This window comes from Podarcis melisellensis (assembly GCF_964234715.1).
Source record: "Podarcis melisellensis genome assembly, chromosome: 17".
Classification (NCBI taxonomy): domain Eukaryota; kingdom Metazoa; phylum Chordata; class Lepidosauria; order Squamata; family Lacertidae; genus Podarcis; species Podarcis melisellensis.
The window spans coordinates 26,482,776-26,495,804 of record NC_138534.1 but is presented as its reverse complement, the minus strand read 5'-3'; the positions used below and the strand labels follow the sequence as shown (position 1 = coordinate 26,495,804).

General features: G+C 42.8%; 1 protein-coding gene across 4 annotated transcripts in view; it reads left to right on the top strand.

Moving 5' to 3' along the window:
* The window catches only part of PALM2AKAP2 (PALM2 and AKAP2 fusion), a 206,691-nt gene that overhangs the window by 80,255 nt on the left and 113,407 nt on the right, over positions 1-13,029 (top strand). For all 4 annotated transcript variants that reach the window (XM_081893802.1, XM_081893799.1, XM_081893801.1 and 1 more), the window contains exons 4-6: positions 5,652-5,766; positions 8,271-8,292; positions 10,038-10,139. In XM_081893802.1, the coding sequence (XP_081749928.1) occupies positions 5,652-5,766; positions 8,271-8,292; positions 10,038-10,139 (239 nt within the window). The remainder of the gene's footprint in view (positions 1-5,651; positions 5,767-8,270; positions 8,293-10,037; positions 10,140-13,029) is intronic.

The following is a 13,029-nucleotide window of genomic DNA, read 5'->3' as shown; positions in this document are numbered from 1 at the left end:
ACAGGTCATCTTGGTTCACTGAAGGCAGTCATCCTGCTCTAATGAGCTATTGCTTATGTCCGGAAGCAACGCTAAAGGCTTTGCATCTTGTGTTCTCTCCATGTCAAAGGGCACCCAGCTTTTGCTAGTGTTTCTTTGTGAAGTATGGAAGGCGCTGACTCCTTTTACTTATTTCTTCCCTGCTGTACTTCCAAGATAACAGCAATAGAGACTGAGGGAGTGAAAAGGAAAAAAATATAACCTTACAGATGCCTTCAAAGTTGTAGCCATTCAGTTTCCATATGAATTTGACTTCAAACTTTCTCCAGGATTTCTTCTTCAACGTGATTGCAGTGTAGGATCCCAACAATATTGGAACTATCCCCCACACACACTCCTTATAGTTCATGTATTGCATCTGAAGTATGTACCTGAGGGGCACACTAAATGTGAAGTTATGAGATTCATTATTAAACTCCTGGGCTTGTACCAACTAAGTCATTGTGCAAGCTGAATGACTCCTGCTTATGGCGCAAAACTTCCATTGTCCCACCCCAGCCCCACAATCTGCTCTGGAAGTTTCCCCTGTGAAAGATTTTGCAGTCAAATTTAACAGTGCATATTCTTGCTAGTTAGCATGAGAAGGGGTTAAGACCATAGAGCTGTATTGCTGATAGTCTCAGATCATAGAAATGTAATTGATAGAGAAGGCTCTGTGTGGTGTCATTTCCCCTCATCTCCTGGGAGGGAAGCAGCAAAGAAATAGTTCCTGTTTCTCTCTCTCTCTCTCTCTCTCTCTCTCTCTCTCTCTCTCTTCAGGTACATGCCTGAGACTGTTTTTGCTGTAAATGCAAGGATTTTACCTGCATATATTTTTACCACTGTTGCTGCTAAGGATGAATGCTTGACTGTTTTAAACTTACTTTTCAGCCTGTAGCCTGTTTCTTTGATAAACGGGGTATCAAAAAAAGAGAATTCAACCAGTGACTAATTCCTATGCTTTCAATTAAACTGCTTAAGATGGGATTTAAACTCTGCTCAGCCACAAGCTCTTAAATGTAAGCTGATCCATTTGTCTCAACCCACACATGTGGGTCTGCAGATGGATAAAATATAGTTAAGTAAGCGTAATAAAAACCCATCACCGTCAACCTTCTAGAATAAATTTGAGGCACATGAGGAGAGGAGCAGAAGGGCAAATTTCAATGGTCAAGCAGAAGTCATCCTGCTCATACATGGACTTTGTTGGCTTCACACACCCTCTTCTTTTATAAAAAGGGAAAGGCAGGCTTGAAGGCTATACATTTGTTGGCAGCTATGGCACAAGAGAGGGATGCGGGTGGCACTGTGGTCTAGGGCAAGCCTAGGGCTTGCCGATCAGAAGGTCGGCGGTTCGAATCCCCGCAACGAGGTGAGCTCCTGTTGCTCGGTCCCTGCTCCTGCCAACCTAGCAGTTCAAAAGCATGTCAAAGTGCAACTAGATAAATAGGTACCACTCTGGTGGGAAGGTAAACAGCGTTTCTGTGCGCTGCTCTGGTTCGCCAGAAGTGGCTTAGTCATGCTGGCCACATGACCCGGAAGCTGTACGCCTGCCTGCATTGTCCATTAAAAAACAAACAAACTCCAGGAGAATGGCCATAGATTTCCCAGCATCACTTGCAATTTTGTGCTAAGATGTTCTCAGGGCCATATCTATCAGTGTGTGTGCATAGAATGCATGTATCGGGTCCAGATATTGTGCTTCCCATAAGCATCTGGTTGGCCACTGTGTGAACATGATGCTGGATTAGATGGGCCACTGGTCTGATCCAGGAGACTCTCCTTACGTTCCTGCCCCCTGCCCCTTGTTGTGGAACTGGAGTTGGCTGCTTCTCTCTGTTGATGGCAAAGCTGGTTTTGCTGCTACAGATAACGGTGCAGAATGTGATGCATTGCGCCAGCCACTCAATACATTTCCTTAGCACAGCATGCTATTAGCCCACTGTGGCTATGCTCCCTTTCCACTATATTGCACAGTATTCTGGATGCCAGTTGCTGAAAATTGCAGGCGGGGAGAGTGATGTTGCATTCAGCTTGTGAGTTTGACATAGGCATCTGGTTGGCCACTGTCAGAACACAACATTAGACCAGAGGAGCCTTTCGCCTGACCCAGCAGGGCTCTTCCTATGTTCTGTGCCTTCTGTCCTAATTTCAAATGCTTTAACTCAATAGACACCTACCTAATCCTGCTGACGAGGGTTGCCCCTGTTGTCGTGCATTAGAAACGAGCTCCATAATTCTGACTATGTTTTTGTTGCGAATGCAGAATTCCTATTTTTGAAAGGGCTGCCTTCTATTACGCATTCCTGGCATATACTGAAGGCGGGTGATGCAAATTCTTTAAAAATATTTCCATGTCCTGCTCTTCTTGCTCTATTTATAGTGCACAAAATGCCAGGTCCACGACATATTAAAAGAAAAATCAGGGTCCCCCACCTCCTACACTGTAAAACTACAGCAGATGCAAGTTAGTACCGGAAATGGGTAGATATGTCGTTTTTAATTTAGTTAGTTATAACCAGTGCTTTTTTCTGGAGGTACACAAAGGTGCATAGTACCAGCACCTCACACACACACCCAATGTTAAAAGTGTGGCACTTACTGTAACAACTTAAAGGTGAGTACTGCTAGCTTTTTTTCTTTAAAAAAATCACTGGTTATAACTGTCCATAAATATATGCATTCATATTTACTTTCAAAAATATTAATGATTTTAACACAGGGTGAATATAAGCCAGCAATGGTTCGTGATGGTCTCCAGCTCTCAGAACTACTAATATCACCACCAAGAACAGATAGCAGTTCAAGTGCAATGTGGCTGCAAACCTTGGTCTAGCAATTACAATTCCGTTTTAATGAGGGTAGCAAAAAAACAATCTGTGTTAATAAGATTAATGAAATTTGAAAGCCAGCGATAGCCCTAAGGCTCATCAATTCCCAGAGTGGTCCTCCACACTGAACAGGCCTCCCACTTCTTTATCAAAACTAATTTCCCTAAATGGTATTAAAAAGGAGGGTGGTCTGAAGCCCTTTTTTTTAAAAAAAGATTGCATCCGTTTGCTAAGAGAAAAGGGAAGAACTCCCAGGCTTTGGGATCGTAGAATGCAGTTTTGTTATGCTGGGATAGCGTAGGGGCTAAGAGACCAAGTTTCTGAGGGGAAAGTCCTGAACCTTATCTTTGCCAATGGCAACAAATTTCTGACATACCTAGACTGGTCCTGTGGAAATGGAAAAGACAGGGAAAGTTCCGAGTTATATTTTCTCTCAGACAACTACAAAAGTAGATAACAAAGCAATCCTGGCTTTGAAGACAAAAGCAGGAGCCTTAAGCCAGAGAGGCTAAGCCGGATGACATGGGAAAGCAAAGCATGGAAGCCACAGTTGCTTAAAGGGTCTTGGGGAGATAGAATCCATCTAAGAGGATTTATGTCAATTCCAAACCAAGGAATACTGTATTCTAAGAAGGGTTACTCCATGGACAAATGCTGTCCAGTATATATAAAGTCCTTACATTCTTCATCTGCCAAAGGGATAAGGCTAGAGTCCTGGTTCTTCGACTAAGTGCTAATTCAACAGTATTACGAGCCATCAAAAACACTTTTGTGCGATAGTACTCTTCACAGGAGCCATCACTTTTGAAAGAACTGTGATGTGAATGATACAGAAGAAAAAGGTTGCAGACTCAGAGGAGGAGGAGGTATCAGAAGCTGAAGAGGTAACAGGGTTTGGTGAGCAGGAAGGGGCTGTGGCAAAGAGCAGTCCAGAATCAGAGGAGGCTGGGCCAGAGGCAGAGATGAGGCAGGCTGCTGAAGAAGCCAGGGGGTCTCCCCCTCCTGTTGTGACCTGCTCCTCTCCCCACTGGTCTCCCAGAACCTGGAGAGGTATGAAGAGGATGGAGCAAAGACAGACAAGGCATCAGAGTCTCAGATTGCTTGGGAAGGACCCGGGGGGAGGAGGAGACTTAGGGAGTTGTGGGGAGGCAAAGACCTTCATTCATTGCAACAGCCTCCTTGGGCCAAGATCTACTGGGAAGAGTCACTGTGATCGCCAGGCCTGGCCTCCTGTGCTGTTTGTTTCTTTGAATAACACTGTGTGAGTTGTTGCTGGTCCACTCCTGACACCTGTCCTGATATCAGGGTGGCTGTAAATTGTAATCTAGCAACATATGGAGTTGCCAGAGTTTCCTTATCCTTGCTTTAAAGCTCCCTGGAGCTGGGAGCTGGGTACTTGAAAGACCACCTGTTCCCATACCAACCTGTCTATGTGCTGAGATCATCAGTGAACGCTCTTCTCTGTGTGGCATGATCAACTGAAGTATGGTGGGAGGTGATCAGGGGAGGAATCTTTTCAGCGGTGACACCTTGCATATGCAGTTTGCCTCCCAGAAAGGCTTTTCAACACTGGGCAAAAGTTTTCTTCTCCTCCCAGTATTGTTGAGCTTTAAACTGTTTTAATGGCTGCTTTCCAGTGTAATTTGATTTTGCAATATGGGTTTTGTTGTTTTGTATCTGATCCCGGACCACCCTGGAAACTGTTTGGCTAAAGGGTAGCAAAGGTATAAATCTATTTCACATGCTGCCCATTGCTCTGTTCCTCACTCGGGTACTCTCCAAGTCTTAATCAGTCTCTGAGCTCAGTCTTGGATTGTTTGGCCTGATTGCTACTCATGTTTGAGATTTGGGCTTGCAATGCACTCAAGAGACAAGAACAAGGAAATGGCTTCCTTGTCAGGTGTCTGGTGACAATTACAAGACAGGAGAGGAGGAAGGAAGGATCTGTACAGTACAATGTTTTTAAAGGCTGTATTCCAAGTACAAACAAAAGGTATGTCTACTGTGCAAGGGCCAATTACTGCTGAGGTTGTTTATGGTAGTGCATTGCAAGGTTGTGCTTATTTTACAAGTTAAGTTAGGTTTCTAAGACATTCATTGTACATAGCACAAGGAAATTGCTGTTGATTACTGTTTCCTCCGCAGAAGTTCACAAAAGAAGATAACAAACATCGATTTTATCAATCGTGGGTAGTGGGTTATACTGCATTTCATCACTTTTCCTGACACTTCTACAAGAAACCTTTTAACCTGGCACCTCTTGGGGTAAAGAAGGAACTCAACAGTTATAATATTGCTCCAAAACCTGCATTCAGATCCTCACGCAGCCAATGAAGCTCACAGGGTGACCTAATTTATGTTGCAGGGTTGTTTGGGGAATGAAATGAGGAGCAGGAGAGACCTCCTCAAAAGAAAGCAGAATAGACATGCAATAATCAATCAATCAATCAATCAATCAATTGTTAACTATAATATCAAATGCTGGCTCGCATGTCTGTGAGCCGTGTTGGGTTAATCAGGCGCCAGTCATTATATTTAGGAATTGGTCATTAAGAAACCAAATGATGTACGAGACTGTGTAAATTAACATTTTTTTCAGGAGGCAAGCTGACCCCTGACTGATTCATCTAATCCTTTTTTTAAATTAGCCTTGATGGAGAACTTTTCACAAAAGGTTGTAAGATGTATGTGGGCAAAAGGGAACATCCAAAGAAACTGTTTTTCAGCTCGGAAGCCATACAAAGAGCATAAGATGAGATGTTTTCCCCAGACAACTAAAACGTTATTTGATATATTTTCCAGGTTAGAACAAGAAATAGGAAAACTAGAAAGTGAAGAATCCCAAATATCTGCCAAAGAGAAAATCATCTTAGAGAAACTAAAGGAAACGGAGAGATCCTTTGAGGACTTGCAAAAGGTAAAAGCATTTTTTTAAAATTAAAAAACAACAACCTGATCATCTACAAATAAAGTATGAGATGTTGAAGCGAGAGGTTTTTCTTTTGAAAAAATTATGGGCCTTTCCACGCTTGCCACTTATAGTAGAGTAGTTTGTGGGTTTTATTTGGATTTTTTGCATGCTGCTATTTGACGTTGGCATCATTCAGCTAGTATTCTGGAATAGGGTACTCAAAAACCTGCTTTTCCTTTTACAAAAAATGATTTATGTGAAAGATCCGGATTCTCAAATATTTCATGTGTGTGGAATGTATACAAGCATCGTCCTGCTTTCTGTGTGGAGGGAAGTGGGTGGGCGTGATTTGGAAGACATTGGTTTCATGCCACTTTCTTCTGACCTGTGCATGCTGCCAGCCTGTTTGCAAGCTCAGCTCAGATGAGAGATGCAGCTTATAGAGACGTTGGCATTGAGGCAAAGTACTCCCCGTGACAGGAGTAACTGCAAACAAAATGTCACCGCAATAACCAGGTTGTGAGTCGAGTCCCCGCTCGCCGCTTTGTGATGAAATAAGACACATGGACACAAGCATTTTAGGTTAATGGGATAAAAAAGGCCACAACTTTATTGGTTACAGAATGTGAGTGGTATTAGCTTAGGCACTGGATCCAAACAGACTATACAGTGGTACCTCAGGTTAAGTACTTAATTCGTTCCGGAGGTCCGTACTTAACCTGAAACTGTTCTTAACCTAAAGCACCACTTAAGCTAATGGGGCTTTCTGCTGCCGCCGCGACGCGGGTGCATGATTTCTGTTCTCATCCTGAAGCAAAGTTCTTAACCCAAGGTAATATTTCTGGGTTAGCGGAGTCTGTAACCTGAAGCGTATGTAACCTGAAGCGTATGTAACCTGAGGTACCACTGTACTTGACTCCTGCCTGCTCTGCAGGGAGTCACGCAAGGGTTAACAACCTATAGGGCGAGCCTGTTGATGCAAATCAACTGGAAGCTTTCCCCTAGAGTATGGTTACCATATTTTTTCAATGAATCCAGGGACATCTTTTTGTTGTTGTTGTTTTTGAAACTGGGTAGCAACAGGGAGTCAGTAGTGGGGATGGTGAGGCAAAAGACCCTGGGCCCAAGCACACATGCATATTGTATAAAGGTGCAAAGCCCTTCTTTCGCACCCTGTGAAACATAAATATGCAGAGTTTTTTAAAAAACTAGGCAACGGCGCACCGTGCGCCTGTGGCTCCTAAGCCTTCCCCAATCCCCTTCCCCCTTTGTTTTGACAGATCAGGGGAGGCTCGGGAGTCACAGGCAGGCAGTCGTTACCCAGGAGGGGCCAGCCTGGTACTGCAGTTGGCTCTAACTGGCGTCAGGAGCTGCTCACTGCTGTGGTGCAGGAAAAATGGCGGGCGGCACAGCAGTGAGCAACGAGCAGCTTCTGAAGCCAAACAGAGCCAACTGCACTAACAGGCTGGCTCCGGGCTGCTGGGGCTGCCGCTGCCACATTTCCCGGGGACAGATTTGCAAATCTGGGGACGTCTGATAACCCTACCCTAGAGTCATCCGAGGGTCGTGCCATGGCCCTAGCCACCACCTGGGCATCGGACAAGAACCACGACAACCGGATTCCTTTAACAGAATACCCTTCAACCTCCCCTCTGACTCACAAAGCATTTTCCAATGCCTAACCTCCAAATCTTACAAAGTTGTGACGATTTGCTACAAGGTAAGCGAAAAACCAAGTGGCTGGTGCCAATCTGCCAAGTGGAAAAAATTCCTACCAGGCCCCTTGGACAACCAAGGCAACCAACCAAGGTCCATAGTAAGGTCAGGTACAGAAGCAAAACCTAGAGGGAGGGAGGGAGGGAGGGAGGGAGGGAGGGAGGGAGGGAGGGAGGGAGGGAGGGAGGGTGATCCGAGGAAGCCGGAACAACAAGACAGCGCTCATGTGCCAGCAGCCATTTTTAAACAGCTAAACCATGCCCCACCCCCAGCCAGTCAGATTGGCTAGCTAGGGTGTGTGATGCAGGCACAGGACTCCAGTGACGCAGGGGCCTGGCCACGTCCCCCCCACGAGCGTGGGGAGTGATTCCTGCTCACAACACCTCCCCTCGGGGAAGAGGAGAGGCTTTCAATAACCATATATCAGGTGGACACAGAGTTCCTCTTCTAATCACTTATACTCTCACAAGATCAGTATTCCAGAATACTAGGTGTTAAATACCCCGCCCGCCCGCCCCCCCCAAAAAAAAAAAGTTGTGGAAGGGCTTTTCCAATGCACATGCTATGAATGGTTATATTTACTGGCTGGATCAACCTGAGTATAGATTATGGGTATGACCATAACTGCAGAAAGCTCTGTCATATAGCAAAAATGATGCTGCCCTACTTTATAGGACTGTTGTAAGTATTATTGATGTAATGTATACCAAGCATTCTTGAACATGTAAGAGTTTTATATAAATGCATATAACGTGAAGATAAAATGACTAATTCCAATATTTTTCATTTTTCAGAGCTTCTCACGCCAAGATGGAGGTAAATGTTTGTCGGTACTTATAACAAGTTACACTGTTTTTGCTCTGCATCCAATAATGTTTTGTGTAGTTGTTCTGGTGTAGAAGTGATTGGCAAAGCAATCTCAAGCCTCTGAATCTGTAATGACTAGCATTCTGTAATAGATCACCTACAAAATGTTTGCCTTAAAATGCCTTGCAAGAGTAGCATCTGAATCATGACTGCCTTATTTTCTAGGTCTTAGTGGGTTTCCAGTGCTTATGTGATACACATTACCCTGTAGTAAAGTGTAAGATCACAGACTTTGGGTTTCCAAAGAGATTCTGGAACTCAGCCGTGAGTCATGACTTGAACATTTATTGACGAGGTTCCCTCAGAATTAACTGCAAAAAGGGGGGCATTTTCCTGCCAAAGTAATCTTGTAAAACACACAGCAGCTCGTTCCACACATTTGCTCAGTGATGGCAGACAATGGTGTTGCCATAAATAATGGCTTTGTGTCTGTTTGTGGGAGCAGTTTGTAAGGCACAGCACACAAAGGTCTGCTTCTTAGGTCTTTTGGATTAGTACGTGGAAGCATGATTTTAAAACAGAAACAGAAACCAGCCAGGTACAGTTTAGTTTATACTCATCATTAGTTTATGCTAAAAGCCAGGCTGACTGGCTTACAAATCAACTTAGAGAAACTGTTTGGGGGGGGGGACTATACAGAGCTGCAGAAAAGATCTAGGACACCACATGGCCCATTACACAAAATAAAGACTTTAAATGGTGTGCTGTATTATTATATTTTAGTTTCCTGTTTATTAGTGAGGTGTGTGTTTTGTGACTGGCCTCCTTAGAATAAGATGAAAGTCAACCAAAAGGTTTCCAGGTTACCACTTCACAGAGAGAAAGCGAGAGAGTTGAGGGATGTATCTCCAGCCCTTCAGTAACCATCATGGGATGGTTTACAACATTTCAAAACATGACCAAACAATTTTTGCAATAAGCATATAAATTCAAGTTGGATGGAGGGAATCAGAATGCAAAGAGGCTTCATCTGAAATCAGGCTAGATTTAAGCTTGTTGGTGTCTCTGGTATCTGCTCTCTATTTCATCATGGATGTTGGCTTATTTTTTGATGTATGTTCTGTATTATTTTATTAATACTATTGTTACAAGTTTGTCATAGCTAGAACAATAAACTTATGAACTTGTTACTTGTTACTTGTTAAATTAAAACTTTAGTTACAGAATGGTTGCAGTAAATACTTTGCAATACCACACACACACACACGCACACACACATTTTAGCTGTAAAAACAAATTAAACACCCACTAGCTTATGAACACAAAACCATAACTAAACAATGTGTTTAATTACATTGGGAAAGATACGAACTCACACTAGCAATAAAAGCTGTCAGTTGTAAAATTGATTACCCCTGTTGTGTAATGGTGATTGCTTTTTTAAAATTTTATTTCATGTTCAGGGGTCACTGACCTGCTAAAATCGAGAACCTCCTGACACATGATTATGTGCACGTACAACTAGAAAAGTTTTGGTCATCTGGTCTTTCTCTCTCCAACCTCAGCTAGTCTATTGAATGGCAGTCAAAGCAGGGTGACTCTGCATTTTGCTTGCTTTGATGCAATTATCTGTCACAAAGCTTCTGATGTCTATTGTTTGGGGCGATAAGTTAGGAACTCTGCTGCCTAAGCGGTGAAGCCTCTGGGGTCCATATGGCTGTACCTAACTGTATTTCCTGTTCCCTGACAACCAGATGCAGTAAATTACATTTACTCCCAGCTCCCCGAACTCACAACCCTCTATTCACGAACAACAGAGCCGGTTCCCGGGAAAGACGGAACAAACAGGGTAACTGGTAAGTCTCAGCGGAGCATGGTTTATTCTTTCAGCCAATGTGACAGACATTATCTTTTCAAAAACATAGTCGATTCCCTGGGACTAATGCCCAGCTATACTTGAAACAGGAGGAAACAGCTCATGACTTAGCAAGTAACCAGTGAGCAAGCTAAATATGTGTTTTTCTATGTTATATCTATTTTTTTAAAAAAATCAAGGGTGATTAAACGTTAACCGAGATAATGTAAGAAGCGAGTTATTTCTCAAATGTAAATATGCAGTCGGAGGGGGATATATTTGAGGGTCTGGCCTTTTAAAAACTGACACAGCAAGGACATTTATGTTTGTGAGCAAAAAAATGAATAAATAGCATCAACCCAATTCTGGAAGTAATTGGTGGTAGACTGCAAATGCAATCCAGCGAACATGAGATATGGTTAGAATTCATGGACCATTTACATAAGTCAGTGCTTAAAGACACAAGTCAGGCCATATTTGCACCATAACTTTAAAACACATTTAAAGTGCATGGCTTCACCCAAAGAGTACTGGGAACTGTGGTTTGTTGAGCGTGCTGGGAACTCTATTTTTTTGTTAGGTGTGAGCTGCAGTTCTCAGTATTCTTCAGAGGAAGGCAAAACTCCTTAAACGAAGGGTGTAGATGTGACCCAAGTACAGAATGCAGCCTATCCTCTGTTTCACTGAAACTCTGTGTCCTGCATGTAAAAAGAAGCACCAGCATTACATAGAGCCTCTCTTTAAAAACACATCTGGACTGGAGAGGATGGTTTTCTGGTTTCTAAACAGACAGCATTCTAGCTTCTCCTATTTTCCACACGTAGACAAAAATACAGCCTCGTGAGGGAAACTGACACTTGTTTTCTGATTAGGATTCTTAGCAAGATGTTGAGTCCAAATGTTTGGGGTTGTTTTTAGTTCACTATACATTGCAAATGTGCGTGTGGGAAATTGCTTGAAAAAATTAAGAAACCTATAAACACCTATTTTAAGAGATGGAATCCAGGTGGGACTTCATTCTCATGAAGCACTTAAGCCGATCATTATTCTTTCACTGCTCATCCCCATTCTCTGGGACTTCTACAACACCAACGGGAGAGATTAGTAATATTCCAAAACGATGCAGTCTAACTGAAGGTGTCCAGGGAAAAGATATTAATAGAGGTGGTCTTCAAATGTAACTGTCACATCAACACAATGCAGATTAATGGATGGAGTCAAATAAATGGACCTGATTCTTTACAACTATGTATTCTTCCATATAAAAGCAAAACAGCGAGTCTCTATTGGAGTTTCTTCATGCAACCTTTTTGTTTTCAGGTAGGTGGTAGGGGCAGTGGATGAAAGGGCCTGAGTGCTAGTTACAGGCATGGTGCCTCTATTTGAAATTATCAGAAATGTGAGGTGAATTGGGTTTAAATAGGAGACCCAACACCTCTTGCTTACAACCTGCTTAGATCATCCGTTTACAAAGAATACAATAGGAAATAGGAGAAAACTCTGAAATGGCTGGATATGAGTGAAACGCAAGTCATTTTAAAAAGGACAAGAGCAGAGCTCAGAGCTGATTGGGGGGGATGCAACATTCTAAAGCAAAGGGATCACATCTGTATATAATTTTACTTCTGCATGATCAAATCCCAGAGCTGCATACGGACCCCGCAAGCTTCAGATAACACAATGTATGTATGTATGTAAAACAATGTTGCTATTGTTCGAGTGTGCTGCAATCTTACAAAATCACATTGACTCAAGTCCTCATTTAATGGCACGAGGGGATTTTTTTATTTAAAAGATGTTTGAAGATATTTAATCTGAGAGTGAGAGGAAATTTCATCACATGAAAGACCTTTGGAATATTTAAGTTGCAGCCATAAGAATTGTATACTAGGAAGTAAATTCAGTTGAGCTCAGTGGGTCTTGTTCCTTTCTGCATTAAGCATGTCTGCAATGGGATGCAAGGTTTGCACCATTTTGTTGTGTTGACAGAATCAGCAAAATGTTGCCCCTAGTAGTGTTCTGTGCTCTGGGGCAGAGAAGCAATGAGTGAAAAACCAGCCTTCTCTTCTGAGAACCAGATGTTGGCGTTGAACAACAAGGGATCATCTGTCTTCATTATACACAACTTCTCAGATTTCCTGGGTCGTCTGACTTCCCACAGTTGGAGTCAGTGTACTAGATTCAGTGCAGACCTATTACCTGAACCAGCAAAAGAGTTTCTATGCATAGGTACAAAATGCAATACAGGGATGGACAGTTGCTGGCCTCCAAGCTGGATCTAGTTCTTGAAACAGCCTCATCTACACCCTTGTGCAAATTAATTGAAACAAAGCATGTTTTCTATCTTACTCGTAATCCTGTACCCAAAACAAACACAAAAAAAGTCCGTTGGTCATTATAGTATCGGAAGCCTGCAGCCAATAGAAGGAATGATGCGATCGCCACAATATATTGAGGTTCTACGAAAGAGAGTTATTCCAGAGATGGAAAAGAGGTGTCCTGATGGTACTGGGATATTGCAGCAGGACCTAGCCCCCTGTCACACATCAAAAGTGGTGAAGAAATGCATGACAGAGCAGCAAATACAGGTACTTGATTAGCCAGGGAATTCCCCAGATGTAAATCCCATTAACAATTTGTGGGCTATATGCAAAAGTCGCCTCCGTGCTATAGACTGTACGACTATGGAGAAGCTCACTCAGGCACTGATTCAAGTGTGGTTCAGGGATCAGAAAGTCAACAGTGACTGTTTGAAACTAGTAGACTCCATGCCAAACCGTTTTCAAATGCTGCTTAAAAATAGCGGAGGTCATATCATTTACTAATGTATGTACTAATATGTGAGTTTTGTACATGTATATGTGAGTTTTGTACTACTAAATTCATTGTTT